At 36.8% G+C, this 19,532-nt stretch overlaps 1 protein-coding gene across 5 annotated transcripts in view; it reads left to right on the top strand.

Annotated features, from left to right (window-relative positions):
* The window catches only part of TBCEL (tubulin folding cofactor E like), a 56,709-nt gene that overhangs the window by 16,213 nt on the left and 20,964 nt on the right, over positions 1–19,532 (top strand). For 3 of the 5 annotated variants that reach the window (XM_069070069.1, XM_069070066.1, XM_069070071.1), the window contains exons 2-3: positions 12,908–13,057; positions 15,086–15,225. In XM_069070069.1, the coding sequence (XP_068926170.1) occupies positions 12,925–13,057; positions 15,086–15,225 (273 nt within the window). In that variant the 5' untranslated portion in view covers positions 12,908–12,924. Of the gene's footprint in view, positions 1–5,264; positions 5,393–10,904; positions 11,612–12,907; positions 13,058–15,085; positions 15,226–19,532 lie in introns of those variants that run through there. The other 2 variants (XM_069070067.1, XM_069070068.1) reach the window with 2 other exon arrangements.

Raw genomic sequence — 19,532 nt, forward strand, 5'->3', positions numbered from 1 at the left:
CACTGAATCTTACTTCTTCTAGGATTAAGTTCTGGGATGCATCCTTGTAGAGAATAACAGGTTATCTCTAAGCCACTAAGATTTCTCCAAAATGCTTAGTAGGGGAAATTCAACCCTTACCAGTAAGAAAGGAAGTTCCTAACCACTCTTTTTGTAAACCTCAGCTACATACTGTCCCTTACTGATTATCTTCATTGTCTCGGGTAGAGTGATGGAATAGCAAGAACATGGGCCTGGAATTCAGGAAACCTGGATTGTTTCTCTTCTTGGCTCTGCATTATGCCATGTTATTCAGTCTCTCTGAGTCACTCTTTCCCCTTGCAAAAAAGGGGAACAAAAATGGGACAATTGGAGTTCCCATATCCCTTCTAGCTCAAATGTTCCACAATATTAGGTAGTGTATAGGGATATAACAAAGTATAAGATGTTTTCATTGCTCATAAAAATTTTGTAATTTAGTTGTAGAATGCAGTAAAAGAGGGAGGGATAAAATATTCTAAAACATGACTAATTGCCAAATGAGTGGTGTGGACAAATCTAAGATTGCAGAGGAGAGAGCACTGAAGAATGGAATGATGTGGGAAGCCTTGGTGTACACAGATAGACCTTGAGTTAGGGCAGGAAGAAATTGTGGTATTTGAATTGCTGAGAAAAAGATGGGTAAAAATCTTCCTAAAGAGGAAATGGAGCAATGACAGCAGCCTTGGAGGTCAGAAAAATGATGTTAGGTATATTACTGTGTCACTACCTTGGTAATTAGCAGGGTCCTAAGGCCTGAAAAAAAAATTTAAACTGAAGCAATTGTAACCTATTAGGAATTTCTGCTTAAGCCACCTATTTTCACAGATAACATTGCTCTGACATTATTCAGGTTGGACAGGAATGGTTTATGTTTTAGGAGCTAAATACTTTTTTAAAACTAGTCTGTGTAACTGCAGTAGTTTTAAAATTCTGGAAATACTTCTTGATTAACAAGAATAGTTTGTAAACTGCCAGACAGTGCTGCTGTATGTCGAATGATGGGTAGTTGTTTGTCTCTAATGAGGCTTCACTTTAACATGGCAGCTTCTGGAGCTACTCCTGAATAGAGATAATAGAGGTAATCTGTTCTCCAGAGAGCTGAGTAATAACTTTAAACTTGTATATTCACAGCAGAGAGAAAACATGCCTGCAAAATATGGGAGGTAGGGGTAGGGACCTCCCTGTATGGGACCAGCTGTTAAAGAACCTTTTTCTCTCTAGTTAGGAGATCGATTCCTCTATTTGGAAAAGTTCATTTGTTCAGTTACTTTGATTGGCTGCAATTTTTTCCTGTCATTTTAATAAATAATGTGTTAACCTAAGTATACTTCACATACTGCTCACAAACAACTAGCTAGAGACATCAAACATTTCTTTTTTTAATAATGGTAGCAGAACCCAACAGACTGGTGAGATAGAAGATACATTTAGTTTTTGTATGTTGTTTGTACCACAGAAACCTAAACAAGTTACCTCAGTTTCATGTCCTATAAAATGGAGACAAGTGTTAGCTTGTCTCAGAGGTTATTGTGGGAAATTACTAAGAAAAATAATTATTAATTAGTATAGGGCCACTTTCCTTGGGCTATTGGTTCTAAGAGTCAGAACTTAAATGAGTTTAAATATTTGGAGCTTTCCTCAGAAGGATCCAGGACAGCTGGAAATGAAGGATAGATGTTTATTCATTTGTGAAGAAGACAATCTATCCAGCTGCAGAGTAAAAAAAAAGTCTTGTTGGAAACTTGGGGAAAAGGGTAGTACATATTATATCTTCCTTTGTGTCTGACAATGTATTTTTACTACTGCAAAGTAGTTTTACTCTGTATTACAAGATGACCTATTTGTGGAAGCAACCATTTGGTCAAGTCAATTCATTAATTAATAAAGAATTATCAAATAAATGAATGTTTTGGGTAGAGAACCAGGACTTGGAAGTTAAGAAAAGAATGTTTACAAAACAACGTGAAGATATATATTTCCACACATTTTTAAAATTATACTTTCAGTCTAACTAAAACTATATTCTCATTTTAACTATTATAACTTTTATTATTTAACCTGAAAATTTTTAAACAGATTGAGAGGTCTTGGTATGATACATTTGAATTAGCAGACTAAAGTGATGTGCTGTATTTTGTAATAAAACGACAGGCATGGAGTCAACCAAATTTCCGGATGATTTGGTTCTTGATTTGAGTATTTTGTCCTATTGAACTTTACATATGAAATTGGGTCATTTTGAATTTGTGTTTCCCCCTTAAAATTTAGCTTTTGATTATAAATGTTGTGACTTCAAAATGGCAAATTATTTAATATCTTCCTTTAGATTGAAGTAGGAATGAAGAATCTGTGTTGTAGTGTAGAAAACTTTGTGAATAGGTTTTGTTTTTATTTGTTTCCTTTAAGAAACATGTTAATTGTGAAATTATAAGAAATTGGAATAATCTTTTCTTACTAAGAGGAATGAAGAGAACATCTAGGTTTCCATTTCATTTGACAGCATTATTATTTGTATTCTGGTTAGAAAAGTTGATATGCCACACTTCCAGACTTGTATACAGTGTTTTGTTGCTCAGAGAGCTTGAAAAGTGAAAGTATTTTAAATAGGGTGGTCATTAAATTTGAGTGTGAAATCTTGGTGACTGGTATGCAATGATAATTTATCAGCACCACTCAGGTTCATCAGTTGAAATGCTTTTAGTAAAAAATTAGTGAACTGGTTAGCTGTTCTTTAAAATGTGGTTTTTTACAGTTGGTTATTTCTTCTACACATCTTTCTCCAAAGTTCACAACTTTTCTGTGTATATTATTTAGACAGTGTTCATGAGACTCAGAATAGAGTTAGAATGACAGGTATCCTCAATAAATGGAATAATAATTACCACACTCTAGTCAACTATTGTTGCTTGTAGCCCAGTCTTCTAACTGACTGAAAACAAGGGAATTCACAGAAAGACAGTATGGAAAAAGAACTGGAACAAAAGATTGGGGTTCAGCTCCTAGCGCCACAAAGTCATCTATTTCTCTTAGCCTTTATTCCATCATCTCTGAAAATAGGGACACTAATACTTATTATTAGTAGTATTTTATTTATTAGTATATTATTAGTATTACCTTCGTCACACTGTGGTGGTGATCGTGTAAGTGAAACATTTTTTACAAAGAGCTTTCTTCGTAGATGTGACTTGTTGGCCTCAATGCATAGTCATACATCATTCAGGAATTTATCTTAATTTTTTTCTTAAACTTAGCTATATTTTTTAACTTTTCTTGAGGGAGATAAAATACCTTATAAACCCAGATTAAATTTGTGTTGTGCATCTAGATGATCCAGCTTTCAAAAACAAGTGAATAAATCTAACATTGTTAACTACAAAATTTGAGGGGCTCTCATTGAAAAGATGCTGTTTTCAAAAAATGGAATAGATTGTTGAAAAATTAGGAAGTCCATGAGGTGAACTTAGGCAAATCAAAAAAAAAAAAATTTGAAGCGATCCTTACTAAGATTTTCTAAAACCACTAAGAATAAAAGATTCTTAATATACTTAAAGGGAAAGAAAAGATGACTTAGAGAATTAGTGAAACTATTTGCCAGTCAGGGTGGAAAGGGACTGGTGGTTGTTTGCCCTTCATTCTCTAAGAGGACTGTGACATCAGGAAGATGATACTATGACTTCCAAGTGAATTGGATTATAGTGAGGGAGGGCTGTGCAAAGTCACCAACCTCACTTTCTCCTTCAGAGACATCTGGGTCAAGTGACCAGATATAGATCAGGACGACTGAAGATGGCCCAGGATAATACAGTAGGAGATCTTGACCTTTTTAAGCTAAGGTCTTTATGAGTTCTCGCTTTGACCGAATGCCTATACTGACTAAAAAGGGGCTAGCAGAGAGTTTAAATAAATGCATTGCTTCCTGGACATGAAATAAATTCCTGTGTCTACATTTCTAGTCCCAGACTGTCTTTGGAAGGTAACAGATTATAGATAAGAAACAGAATATTGGTGAGGGCAGCAGGGTTCACTATGGTTTAGTTAGATGAAGAAAAATTGGTTTATTTCTCTGGAAATGAATGACAACTGGCAAGAATTTTGAAAGTACTTTAAGGAAGTTTTGTGGAGTTTGTTAACTTCTCCTTAAAAGTAAATAGCTGAAGAATTTATTAAGTGCTTACTGTCTGCCTGGCACTAGAAATGTAAATATAAACAAGCATGGTAGCCCCTGCTCTTAAGGAGCTACATTCTAAAGATGGGAGACAAACAGTAAGGAGAGCTGGGTATGCTGGCAGAGACATGGTTAGGAAATAGCTGAGAAACACTATGAATGCCTGATTCCCACCAGGGGACCTAAGAGCAGAGGCCAAGCTTATGGTGTGAGAGGACAGATGAGAATGATAGCTAGAGTGCTGGCATAAGCAGTATTTCAAAGTGAATCTTGGAAGCTACAAGGGATTCTTAACCTGGGTGCCATTAACTTCTTTTGTTAATACTTTGATAACTATTTCAATGTAGTTGTTTTCCTTTGTAATCATGTATTTTGTTTTATGTATACTCTTAGTAAAATATATTCTGAGAGGGGTTCATAGGCTTTACCAGACTGCCTAAGGAGTCCATGAGACAAACAAGGTTGAACTACTTAAGACCAAGGACTGGTGATCTGCCTGCCAAACTAGACAAGTTATAGGTAGGCATAACATTAAGCTAGGATCCTAGAAAACTTGAATAGGTGGCAAAGAAGTTTGAATTTTATTCAGTAAACAGTGAAAATCCATTGAAGAAATTGGGGGGTCAAGGTTTGAGTACAGAAATAGCATAGATATTTTGTGACAAATCCTCAATTCTAGAGCTTAATGATATCTCTTGCTGTTCTAATATTGAATTTTATCCCTTTAATGACAATTTTATGTTGTTTATATTGAGAACAAGAATTTGTATCGGATGTATCATACTATGAAATGTAACAGGGTTACTTTAGGAAGTCAAAATTAATCTTGCAACTTGGTCAGTAGACGATTTTCCTGTGTTCCTTGTTGAACTTCATGTTAGTTGGGGACTCATCCTTTGGTTGCAGGGTACTAGTTATAAGTAGTTCATCATTGGGGGGATCGTTTATTTGGAAGTATGTGTTGTTTTGACATTATTCCCTTAACTGGCCAGTTTCCATGTTCTATACAAGCAAGTATTCTATTATTTGTATTATGCACTGAGGAACTTGAGGCACAAAGGGCTTGTGATTTTCACAGGGATCACTTGATGATTTGGTGATGGAACCAAAGGACAGCACCCAGGATGCCTGACTCCATCGGCTGCTACTTCAGAACAACCTCTTATACATGCATTAGCACTCTGCCATCATTAGATACTGTCAAAGGTAATTTGACACGTGTTCTTTCCAGAATGTCATCAGATTAAAAAAAAAAATCCTTTTAAAAGGCCTCACTATAGGGTCTTTTACCATCCTGTATTTGCTCATTTTTCAGTCTTTTTTAGGTGTGAGCCTTTCCTTCTCACCCCCTGTTCCTTCTTAGGCTGGTACCACTGATTTTGAATAGATCTGTTACTGATACATTCCTACAATCATAATTCAATTTAAAACCCCTGTATTAATGTAGATGCTCTCTGCATTCCTGGAAAGCAATTCAAATACAGAACCCTTGAAATGACCAGTAATGGCACCTGTAATTGCTTTTCAAACAGCACCAGGGTGGTGTGTGTATGGGGGGGGTGGTGTTTGTACCAGAGGGGTGGAATAGGACATGAGAACAAAAGATAGTTTGGTGAAGTTGTTAGATTCCTTAGTTTCCACATCTATCAAGAGTTTCTAATTGAATTTAGCATTTAATCTCCATGTCCCTTGCTTTGTCTATTTCCAGAATGAGAGGAAGAATGTTGCCTCCAAATTGTAAGGTTTCACTGGTGTCTAGAGATTTCTGAAACCTCCAGACCAGAGACTAACATAAACAGGATATGAGTTGTCATAGACCATTTCAGCAGCTTTTCATCTTTCACTCTTCTCAACTATCAGTTTTATGGTAGGGGTCATGCCATCTTACACCTTAAAAACAGCAACAACATCAACTCTGCTGAACTGTTCAGTATCTGGAAGTTTATGACTTAATGAGGGATCACTATCTAGAGCCAGTTATAACACTATTGCTTTAGACTGTCTACTGCCACTAGGTGATAAGATATGGTGCTCTTGGACCCAAAGCCCAGATTTACCTACATAGATCAGTCTTTATATATAATCAGGTATGGGATAGAGGGCAGGAGGTATGCAGAAGACATAAATTATCTTAGGCTAAAGCAAACCAAATCTTTGCACTTGTAAGAGTGTACTGAACAAAGATGGTGGAGTAGAAGCAGGACCTCCAAGCTGCTCTGGCTTCCGCCTTCCCCAATCAGTGTAAAAAGGGGACTCTGAAAAAACTTTGGAGCTGCATAACCCACAAAATGACACAGAGAAGCTAACCTCCGGCTGAGGACAGCCCAGCAGGCTGGCAGGAATCAGCCAGCACAGCGCTCTGGGAGCCGAGCCCAGGCCCGCCTGAACGGGAGGTTTTAGCCCCAGGGTGGGAATGACCAACCGCAGCAGCTGTGGCTGTCTCCAGAATTATCAACACATAGATGCGAAGGACAAAGTGAGACGTGAGTGCAGTCTGGATTTTGGGACCCAGTAAGTGGGAGTGCGTGGGCTTTTGCCCCCGGGGCAAGAAGCCACTGAGACACCTGGCACAGCCAGCCAGTACCACGTGGCAGCTTCAGCTCCTGGCCGGCAGAGTGTAGGGAGACCAAGCGACCAGTCTGAGGGGTAATCGCTCTTACTTTAACCTGCTTGGATCTGGATTGCAGTCTTGGATGGAAGTACTGGGGTGTGTGACCAGCTTGCCAGAGTATGTGGAGGCTTCAGAGAGGGCACCCAACTAATACCTCTGGCAGATGAGAAAATACCAGCATTTGGGATGAAAGCTCCCCTGTCTGGTGGCAGAGTCCTATTGTGGCAAAAAGCCCAGGGGTCAAGTGACTGAGGGGTGACATGACCAGGCAAAGAAAACAAAACAAACAGAAGAATCTAACATTAGGCTCTTATTTTGAGGACAAAAAGGAGCAAAGCATGGAACAGGAGGAAGACAATGAAGTCGGAACTCCTGCACCAAAAGCTCCAAAGGAAAATACGAGCTGGTTACAGGCCATAGAGTACCTTAAGAAGCAGATAAGAGAAGTGAAGGAAAAATTGGGAAGAGAAATGAGAACGATGCAAGAAGATTACGAAATGAGAGTCAACAGCCTGATTGAGGAAAATCACACCTTAAAAAAATAGACTAACTCAGTTGGCAAAACAGACTCAAAAAGTCAATGAGGAGAAGAATGCCTTAAAAAGTCGAATTTGCCAGATGGAAAAAGAATCTCAAAAGTTCACTGAGGAGAATCATTGCTTCAGAATCAGGTTGAAGCAAATGGAGGCTAATGACTTTATGAGAAATCAAGATGCTGTTAAACAGATCCAAACAAATGAAAGAATAGAAGGCAATGTGAAATATCTCATGGGAAAAACCACTGATCTGGAAAATAGATCCAGGAGAGATAATTTAAAAATTATTGGACTACTTGAAAGCCATGATCAAAGTAAGAACCTAAAAATCATCCTCCAGGAAGTTCTCAAAGAAAACTGCCCTGATGTTTTAGTACCAGAGGGAAAAATAGAGGTTGAAAGAATCCACCGATCACCTCCTGAAAAAGATCCCCAAAAGAAAACTCCTAGGAATATTATAGCCAGCTTCTGGAATTCCCAGATTAAGAAGAGAATATTACAAGCAGCCAGAAAGAAACGATTTGAATATTATGGAAACACAGAGGTCAAAGGAGCTGGGATTAAAACCAAGAATCACCTACCCAGCAAAATTGAGTATCATGTTTCATGGGGAAATATGGTCATTAAATGGAATAGAGGACTTTCAAGCATTCTTGCTGAAAAAACCAGAGTTGAATAGAAATTTTGACATTCAGATACAAGAAGCAAGAGAAGCATGAGAAGGTAAACAGGGAAAAGAAATCGTAAGGAACTTATCAAGGTTGAACTATTAACATTCCTACATGGAAAAAAAATAATTGTAACTGATGAAACTTTTCTCAGTATGAAAATAGTTGAAGGGAATAGAAATATATTGTCTATATATGAGGGTATGTGGGCATATGAATACATATGTGAATGTGTGTATATGAGTTTACAGGTGTACATAGATAGAGGGCACAGGACCAATTTAACAGGAAGGAATGATACTTAAAAGGTGAAATTAAGAGGTGAGGGGAATATAATGAGAGGAGATGGGGAGAGACAGAATGGGGTAAACTATCATATAGAAGAGGCGAGGGAAAATGATTACAATGGATGGGAAGAATAGGAAGGCAAAAGGGAATGGGTCAACCTTATTCTCATTGAATTTGACTTGGGGAGGGAAGGAAATACACACTAAATAGGGTATCTCACCCTACAGGAGAGTAGGGGGAAAGGGGATGAGATGGAGGATGATGGAAGAGAGAGCAGGCTGGGGGGGAGGGAAGTTGGAAGCACCCACTTTTGAAAAGGGATGGGATCAAAGTAGAGAATAGAACAAGTGGGAGGTGGGATAGGAGGGAGAGAAATATAGTCAGTCTTTTACAATACATCTTATGTGTTATTGTTTTGTATTGGCTACACATGTACAACCTATACTGAACTGCTTATCTTCCCAGTAAGGGTGGGTGACAAGGGAGGAAGGGAATGAATCTGGAATTCAAAGTTTTAAAGTCAAATTTTTAAATATATATATATATATATATATATACATACTATTATTAATACTATTTTACATGTAATTGGGAAATAAGATATACAGACACTGGGGCATGGAGATCCACCATGCCCTACTGGAAAAGTTGAAAGGAGTATGGGAGAAAATGTGGAAGAGAGCAGATTGGAGGAGGTGATATCCTGTGGGACTGCTGTTTTGGGGCGGTGGGTAGGGGAAAAATGGGGAGAAAATTTGTAACTCAAAATCTGGCGGAAATGAATGATGTAAATCACAAGTTAATAAAGCATTTGAAAAATGGGAAAAAAAAGTAGTGAACAGAGGGTGGTTTCATCTTTTTTTCTTTACTTATGCAAGATCTATTAATGTTATTCTCCGTAATCTAACCTTTCATTGAAAATGAAATAGATTGTCAATCAACATGGTACTCGAGTACCTACTGTTTATAGAGACTTGGTAAAGTTAGAATAAATAAAAAGAAGATAGGGTCCCTAAACTCAAGGAGCATGAATTGAGGATTTAATGAATCTTAGAATCATGGAATCATAGAGGTGAAAGAGGACTGAAGGTTATTTAATTCAACACTCCTTTTAGCATTTCCCCCTGATTCTAGTTTAAGATTTCATGCTTAGTTTTTTGATGCCTTTTGACACAACTTAACTGGGATGTTTCTGAAAGTCATTAAGTCACCCCTGAGAATAAGTCTGTCAGCTCAATATTACTTCTACCATGTGCAGTGTACTATGCCAGAGTTATGAGTAGATATAAAAGAAATAGACTACATTGTCCCATACTTACATTTTGATTTAATGAAAGAGCCATCAAATCAGAAAAAGATCTCATGTAAAATAAAACAAAATGCAGACGAGTATAACAATAAGAAAGTAATCAGTTGACCATGTATTGAGGGCATAAATTTTTCATAGCTAATATGCATTATATATAAAATGTCTGGTGTGAACATACCTTTTACTTCCTGGTTGTATCTTTATGTATTCTAGGATTGACTTGGTATGAACATTTGCATAGGCCATGGGCAAAAAATTACTAGATAGGTTTAATTGTCATATAGAAGATGTTTTGGAGTGAGAAAATGGGTTTGAATCCTGGCTTTGTTATTCAAAAGGGGTGTAACCTTGAACAATTCAGTTCACTTAAAAATTCATCTAAAAGTATTCCCTTTTCTAGGAGCTCATATGCAGCATGTAAATAGATAAAGGAGGTGAAAGGGAGCCATTGGAAATGTTTACTGATTTGGGGACAGGAGTGACATAGTCAGACCTGTACTTTAGGTAGAACAGTTTAACAGCTGACTGGGGTGGGGAGAGAGTTAAGGCAGAGAAATCAACCAGCAGACTGTTGCTGTAGTCTAAGTATGAGGTGCTGAGGGTCTGATCCAGGATAGTGGTAGTGACAGAGAAGAAAAAGGGATATATAGAAGAGAAACTACAAAGAAAGAAATGACAGGGTGTGGGAAACTGCCTTGATGTTTCATCATGGCATATAGATGATCCTGGAATATTAACAGCTATACCAGTCTCTTTTCCTGAGGAGCAGCCTAGCTAAGGTTCAGAGTTGTTCACTACCACGTTGGCCCAAGGTGATGAATTTTTTTCAGCCACAGCAACTAGTAAAGACTGTACATACTAAGACATAGACATGTTGTGACTTGTATCCATGAAAGCAGCACTGAGAAAATCAGACACTTAAAGAATTATTTTTCCTCTGCTTTGTGTTCAAAGGCATCATAATCTGACCCTTTCCTACCTTTTCAGTCTTTTTACCTCCATGTAATCTGTAATCAGTTGGCACTGGCCTCTTTCTTGTCCTTCGCACAGGATGCTCCATCTCTGAACTCTGGGTAATTTCACTGGCTGTTCCCCATGCCTTGCTTCTCAGGCATTCTCTCAAGTTTCAGATACAGTCTAACATGCAAGAAGCCTTTCCTGGTCCTCCTTTATCTTAGCACTTTTACTCTATTGGAGATAAAATTATCTCCAATTTATCTTTTATGTGCCTTTTTTGCACCTAGGTGTTTACAGTGTTTTCTCCCCCATTAAATTGTGAGCTTCTTGAGAGAAGGAACTTTCTTATATCCTCAACACTTAATTCAGTGCCTCACACATTATAGGCAATAAATGTTTAAATAAATAAAAATAAATGTTTTTTAAAAATAAATGTTTGTGGATTTGACTTGAGAATACACGAAGCAGACTAGTTTGACTAGAATGTACAATTCATAAAAAAGAGAAGTGTCAAAGACGTCTGGGAAGAGGTTGGGAGTTGAGGTGAAGAGAGGAGTAGAGTTGTTATATCAGGAAATAACTGGCATAAAAATTAAATAAGAGACGTCAGTAAAAAGTTTTGTTTTTAAGATAAGCAGAAGCCAGATTGTGGAGAATTCATTTAACTTCTCTAAGTCTTTGTTTTCCTTAGCTAAAAAGAGAAGATCATGCTACCTGCACTGGGGATTGTCTTAATGACCAAATAAGACAAGGAGTGCAAAGCCTTTTATATTAGTACAAATACTAGAAAAATCGACCTCACGCCTGATGGGTAGGAATGAGAAGATGATGTTAGTTGCTTATGTTTTGCGTTAAATACCGAGCATTACCAACCCCTCTAACCAAAGTTTATTAATCAGCCAATGTCAAACAGCCTCTGGAACTTTATCTGCTTTAACATACACGAAAGTGCTGAGGGTGCTGTAGGTTTTGATGACTAGACTCTTTGGTGGTTATTTAGGGAAGGCCTTACCTAGGCTTCCAATGGAAAGGAATAGACTACTTTTCAGTCAAACAGTAAGTCTGATTTCCCTTTGAAAAGAAATTTGTGTGTGTGTGTGTGTTTAATAAATATGTTTGCTTTTAAAGTGTCATGGTTCTTTAATTTTCTATTTTTGTGTGATTAATTAATAGTTAATAATCACAACGGATGGAGGAATGGATGGCAAAACAAAAATATCTTATACATTGTTCTTGTCTTTCCTTAGAGAGTAGTAATTGTCTAAATCCAAACTTGAAGTTTGGTATTTCTGTTAATGATAGCTCATTCCTCTGTTATCCTACTTGAAATTGAAACCTTGTAGAACTCTGACCATTTTTACTTCCATACTTCACAAACACAGTCACCTGATTCTGTGGATTTTTCCTTCACAGTGTCTATACATTGTCTCCAGATTATATTAAGGATTATGTCCAGATTATATATATCCAATATCCAGATTACAATATACATTGTCTTCCTAGAAAACTGTTTTTGTACCATGTTATACTAACTGCTCAAGAACTTTCAGTGGTTTCTCATTTCCTTACAAGACATCATTCATACTGGAGATCCTGGCAATGAATGCCCTCTGTATAATGTTCTTGTGTTCTTGTGTCTGCTTTTCAAGTTTTATCTACCACAACCCTTCTGCTTTAGCTATAGTTTGCTAACCAAATCCCAAACACACTTTGCACTCTTCTGCCAACTTCATTATTCCCACTACCTGAAATGCCTTCTTTGCTTGTTTAAATCGTGCTCATCCTTCAAGCTTTAGTTCAGATGCTACTTGTTTCATGAAACTGATTCCCCCAGCTGGAATTGATCTCTTTATCCTTTGAATTTTTATAGCACTTACTGTCTATACCAGTAAAACACAATGATCATAAATTGCCTTGATTTGGTATTGATATTTATTTTGGTATAAAGCTTTCTTCCTTCCCTAAAATCCTACTCTGATGTTTCATTATGGCATATAGATGATCCTGGATTATCAACATCTTTGTTAATCTCTTTTCCTGAAGATCAGCCTAGATAAGTTCAGAGTGGTTCACCACCATGTTGGCCCCAAGGTGATAAATTTTTTCAGCCATAGCAACTATTAAAGACTGTAAATAATAAGATATAGAGATGTTGTGACCTATATCCATGGAAGAAATACTGACAAAATCACAGATCCTTAAATAATTGTTTTTCCCACTAGTTAATAAACTCTGGAAATGTTAGGCACTACCATATATATTTGTATCTAATGCAGTGCCTAATGTGCTAAAGATACTCATACTAAATATTTGCTAAATTAATTAATTAGGTGATTTTCCTATTGCTTATAGAATTCTAGAAAGGGAAGATGGACCAACCAAGTGGAAGAAGTTTCATGCAAGTTTTATGTGAAAAGTATAGTCCTGAGAATTTTCCCTATCGCCGTGGTCCTGGGATGGGAGTTCATGTTCCAGCCACACCTCAGGGTTCTCCAATGAAAGGTAATTAGATGATAGAACCAAAAAATTGCTTTATTTTTGCAAATACTTTCCTCTCTGCCCAGTTACCTGAGCAGGATGATCTTTTGGAATTGCCAGTAAATTTCCCCTTTAATATGTTTCCACTCCCTTGTAGACCTGACAATAATATTTTCAAACTGAATATGAAATTAAGTGACTTGAAGGTGCTTAAGAGGTTATTGTTGCATAAGAATGACCTTTTGAACCAAATCTTTCTCTACTCTCTACCTTCCTTCTTTTAGTCAACCCACAAATACTCATTCAGTGTTTACTAGGCAGGGCTCTAGTAGAGATAAGAAGTATAAGACTCAGTCTCTGCCCACAAGGGCCCCTTTCCAGTCAGGGAGAGAAAACCATTACCTGCATAAAATAATTAGAATGGAAGGTCTCCACGAAAATATAAGCTTTCTGCACATAGGGATTTTTTTCATTCTAACTTGGATCCCAACACCTTGTATAGTGTCTGACACATAATGAGCACTTAATAATTACTTGTTGGTTGATTGATAATTGACCACACAAGAAAGTACGTGTTGATTGCCCAGTGAATTGTATAGACACTGAGTACACTATAGGAGTTCAGAAGAAGCCTGGGTGATTGAATTGCCCAGAGAAGGCAAAAGAAGTGTGAACACTGAGGGCGGGGGAGAATTCAGAAATGTAGAGAGAAAAAAGACAAAGTATGATGTAAGAAGAATGCCACAAAGAAAGATGTCAAGTGAGTACACACAAAACCTTTCAGTAAGTATAATAATAAACAGTTTCAAAAAGTATCTCTACCTCCCTGTTAATGATTAATGATGAATGTTTTAAATTCTCAAGTCCAGACATTTAGTGGGTATTTGGCTATAAATAATTAGAAATATGGTTAATCTGCATTTCAACCAACACAGGAAGTAGGGAAAAACATTATCTTGACCCCAGAAAAGGAATTTACACAAATTGCATCTTACCTCCTGGTATAGCAATCTTAACCCTTTGTGATCCTTCTTATGACAGAGAAGGGTAGAATCTTCTAGTTAAGGGATTTCCCAGAAATCATGTGAATAAGTTCCAGTTGTGTTATTTTCTCTCCTTATAATTAAGAAGTATTAAATTGACAGCTATGTAAAATCTCAAGTCTATATACCCTATGCCTGTGGAGTACAGTGCTTTACCATACCCACATCTGTGCCTCCAAAAAGGGAAGGAGAAGCCAATTAAGGATGGGTAATGATTGACTGATGAACTTTGCAAATATATGAAAAGAGATGCAGGAGTATAAATGGGTCCATGTAACTCAGATAGACTTCCATTTTTGATTAAGAGAAGAAAGATGATTCAACTGATGGATTAATGGCATTGGTATAAGAAAAAACATAGAAAAATCTCTGCAAGCAGGAATTAGAGAAGGTAAAAATGAGGTAGGGAAAGATAATATTGGGAAAACTGTATGACCCTTTGTAACTGTTTGACCCCAAGCAAGATAATATAACTGCCACTATTTGCCTCTGTTTCCTCAGTTGTAAAATGGGGATAATAAATACCTCCATTGCTTAGAGCAGATAATATTTATAAAGAATTCAAACATGGCACATAGTGGGAGCTTACTTTCTTTCCCCTTCTTCAAACTCTCTGGCCCCTACTCCATCCCCCCATAAAAGAAAAGTTTGAAGCTAATGAGGAGTCTCTAGTAATCTGGATACCAGTTGGCATATATTTGGCTCTTAATATGAACTAGTCAAGAATTTTTTCTTTATTATAGTACATTTGAAATTTAGGGTTTTTCCAGAGGGTAAAGATCAAATAGCTTATTAAGTTGCTTCTGATCTTATATTTGTAATTTCTTTTTGGGCCTAGCTCGTTCCCCTGGGGACCCAACACTTTTTTATCCTTTCACTTCTTGAACCTTCTAGTACTTGTGTTAATTTCATGCAGTCTGATTTTTATTTCTTGAGGTCTCAGGGATGGGCACATGCTGACAGGAGTTAGGCTGACGTCAAAGGTGGTTTTTTTTCCCCTGTTATTCAGATCGGCTCAACCTCCCAAGTGTACTGGTGTTGAACAGCTGTGGAATTACCTGTGCAGGAGATGAAAATGAAATTGCTGCCTTCTGTGCCCATGTGTCGGAATTAGATCTTTCTGACAATAAACTTGAAGACTGGCATGAGGTAGAGTTATATAGCTGCATGTTGGTGAAATGCAGCTCCAGCCACATTATCATTCTTTACAGTAATGTTTGTGATATTTCTTTTGGTGACTTCAAAAGAGGTAAATGTGTCTGTTTTATTGAATTCTTCTGAATTCTAATTTTCACTTGAGCTTTGTGTTTATTACTTTGTATCCATCAGGAAAAATAACCACAATGACTCAGACATGTTCAAATTTCATCTTTCTGGCTGTGGTGATTCTTGAATTTTCCTTGTTACTATGTCTGTGTTTTCTTTTAGTGCATAATACACAGAGTTTTTTAAGAGGTTAATAAGACTCCCAAGGTTTGAAATAATACATAAAATATTAAAATACTAAAAGTTACATTAAAACACTAAAATATTCCATACCTCATCAATTTGTACTTCCTATATATTGTCTCTGCAGTTTCTTCAATATTTATTACAGTAAATTGACATAACAATTGATGAATCTTGAAAATATAGTTATTAAAAAGAATTATTCATTTTATTTTATTCAAGAGGTTAATTCCAAATATTTCAAAATTTCTCACTGTATTTTTAAGTATTTCTGGAAGATTGATATGAGCTAACATCTTCTAAATATGGCTTCAAGCCCATAATAAATCACACCCCTCACCTCACCAGTTTAGTCTTTGTTCTCACTTGACAGAGGCTGCCTTTAAAAATGAGGGCGAAGTATGGTTATTTCTACATGAACTTCCTGTGTATTCCATCTTTAAAGTAGATATTTAGTAAATTGCTTAGGACCACTTTGTTTTCATCCCTGATCTCTTAACTTACTATGTGACTTTGAGCAAGTCACTTAGTCCCTTTGTGCTTGTCTCCTCTTGTAAACCACAGATGGGCTCACTAGAGTGCTTGGACTAACTGGTGAAGCACTCTACTAGATCTCATGTGCCTTACAGATCATATAGCTTAACCCTATTTTATAGATGAGAGAACTGAGGCATAGAGAAGGTTATTTAGTGTTACTCATATTCCAAGTCAGCCTTGGTAGGAGATTCATCAAAATCTATCACTCTGCCTTATTTCTTCCTGTCCTTCTCTCTCTACATTGCAGTCTCATGTAAGCTCATGGCCTTGGTGTTATATATGTCATTTCATTAAAATTCTTACATTATTAAAGTTCCATCCTAACTTTTTGAGATCTGTGTTATCTGGTTTGCGTGCGATCACTGACCTGCTGCTGGTTTGAGTGAGCTAACAAACATCCTCTACTTGAGAAGCACGTTTTCATTTTTCAGCCATGTGGGTAACGTTCTCTGCCAAGTGAATTATGTCCATGACTCTGCATGTGCCCACGGGTCTTTGTTGCTTTAATGCTCATCCATACTGTATAACTTCAACAGTGAATTTAGCAGTTTTCTTGCACCTCTCTAGTCCTCCTAATAACCCTACTTCTGTTCAGCTAAAATCCTACCTGCTACAAGAAGCCTTTCCCAGTTCCCTTTAATGCTAGGGCTTTCCCTCTGTTGTTTATCTCCTATTTATTTTGCTGTATGTATCTTCTTTACGTGTAGGTTTTTGCATGTTGTCTCCCCCATTAGAACTTCTTGGGGACAGGGACTGTTTTTGCTTTTCTTTGAATCCCCAGCACTTAGCACACTGTATGGCACTTAGTGGGGCTTAACAAACACATCTTGTTGTCCCTTAGTTTTTTTTATTGGGTAAGAAATTCCTAAGTTTCTGGTTTTTTGTTGTTGGGTTTTTTTGTTTTTGTTTTTGCCATTCAGTGTTGAAAGCTGACAGGTAATAGAAAAAGTCCTAGTGATGAAGACATCTCATATGGAAAATGGGACAAATATCTCTAGTTTTATATGGCCATACTGGAAATGTTTTTTTGCCTAGAACTATAAGGGGTTATATGAAATAATTTTGCCTTTTTCTTTTACTGAAGCAGTGTGATCTGCACAGAGATTTTTTGAAGGCCAAATCAAAATGTGAAATTGAAGTTTCATACATTGTGAATGTTGTCCGTACCTTCCCCAAGTTCTGGCCTGTATAAAGCCTAAGAGAAACTTATAATTAGTATTATGTTTAAGTAAAAACATCTTTGATGGTATATCCTATATTTGTCCCAGTAGAGTTCCTAGTTAGCATCTTTTCTTTCTGTTAGGCAGTTTTCAAATATATATTTGTTACTGTTTCCCTTAAAGTTGTCATTTTCCAGTTTTTCCTTCTTAAACCTTTCATTTATTATGTTAACTTGCCTATTATCATTTGTCCACACCTCCTGACCTATATAGTACATTAGTTTAGTAAGTAGGCTGATGTGGAAGTGGGAATATAAAGAGCCAGAAAATGATGACCTAAGTTGACTGGAATTGCCAGACTGTTGACCACTAGTTTACAGTATCAAATCACTGTAGTTCAGATTTTGTCACAGAAATCTCTGTAGGCCAGAGATCTATAGTCAGAGCTATTCAATAATACATTGATTTTAGAAGGTATTCATTTTGACAAATTTATCTTTAAAATAATTTGCCATTTTACTGTACTAATAGTACCGTAGCCCTGACTTCAGGATAATAAATCTGGAGTGAATTTAAGTAAATATGATCACCTTTCAAATTTAGCGTTCCTAACTGGTGGCTGCTGACTGTCTTGAGGGTCAAGAGAATGTGACAGTGAGAAATTGTGAAATTCTATGGAGATGGAAAGACTTCTCTCTCTTAACTGACACTACCATCCCCTATACCCCCAAACAAGGACAACCTCAAAGGCTGGTTACCACAGCTTAAAGAAATGCATATTCTTTAGTCTTCAACTACAAGTTGTGGCCAAGTAGATTTTTGTCTGACCTTTCCCAAGGTATCTCCTTTTTTTCTCTTTATCAAAACTGTTTTATGAAAGAAATTAAACCAGACTGTTGAGGTAAGGGTGCAATTAACCACTCAGTCTGGATAGTGAATAGCTTGGGTATAAGTTACAGATATTATCTCACAAATGTTTCTTCCCACTTTTCTTAAAACTATACTTTCTCCCTTTGTTGAAACCAGAGTGAAGGGTCCCTTATTAAATCATAGGATCTTTGGGTCCTTGAAAGATGTCCTGGCCACCATATGTGACCATGTCTAAATCTTACCAAGTAGAAGAGAGTTCTGTTTTTAAGATCCTAAAGAAGGAGAGGCCAGGTAAAGTGGCAGGTACTTATGGTGTCTGAGAAGGGAAAGAGTGAGGTCCAGGCCAGGTTTTTCCAGTTACTTGGTCTATAAGGAGGTCTGTGACCTCTGAGATGTCATTTACCTCCTCAGAATCTTAGTTTTCTCAGCTCTGATGGCCTATGATTCTATGCCAAGCTGTTGGGAAATTCTTATACTTTCAAACCCAAATTAATCAGTATGCTCAGGGAAAAATAGCATATCCTGAAATTTTTTGTTTACTAAAAATTTAGTCAAAAACTCTTTTTGCTTCAGCTTTTGTTGTTTTCTAAAATACATTAGTTTATAATATATAGTAAGTGTAGTATTTTCTAAAATACATTAGTATTAGTAGAGTTTAGTAAACTTAGTTTAATATGATTTGAATGTGTTACAGTACTTCAGGCTCATCATTCCTTCATTCTCATTATATTTCAGCAATATTGTGTAATGGAAGGTTGAGACTAAATTTGTCTGCCCTTAGGACACTACCTAAAAGTTGCTTTTCAGAAAGCAAACCCCTTATGCAATCAAACTTCTTTATCATTTGCATTTCTTATAAAAATAGAATGTAGGAAAATATTTTTGTTAGGAGAGTTATTACTAATTTGGTTCTTACTCATTGATGTTTTACCATAACTAACAGTTACCATGTTGTAGTTTAATCCTATTTCTTCTGCTATCCACAGCAAAGAGAGTACAACTTTTCACTACTTTCTCTTTGAAAATCCTTCATATAGTTGAGGGACATTGTTACTCATTTGGTTAAAGTTTGGGGCTAATGAAGCTAAAAGCATAGGTTTGATTTATCTGTGGACCAGTTTGCTTTGCTGAACTTCATAACCATGTACTGAACCAGCTTTTTCACAGATGCATGCTGCACATCACAATTGGGACTGCAGAATACAGATTAACACAGTTCTGCCCTCATAGATAAAACAACTTAAATTCACACATTTATTGTTGATGGTTTATTGGTAGGGTCACATTGAAATCTCCTTGGTTTTCTCCAATTTCTGTAATTCCAATTTATTTGTGTTTTCTTGATGGGGGCCCCCTATCTCAGTCATTTAAATAGCTAAACACTCCAAAGAAGTCCACAGTCCTTGGCCAACGAACGCATAACTGGACATTCATTATACT

The sequence above is a fragment of the Petaurus breviceps genome, unplaced genomic scaffold (genome assembly GCF_028583685.1).
Source record: "Petaurus breviceps papuanus isolate PSGF00001 unplaced genomic scaffold, PetGlider_PUasm1.0 90804, whole genome shotgun sequence".
Lineage (NCBI taxonomy): Eukaryota > Metazoa > Chordata > Mammalia > Diprotodontia > Petauridae > Petaurus > Petaurus breviceps.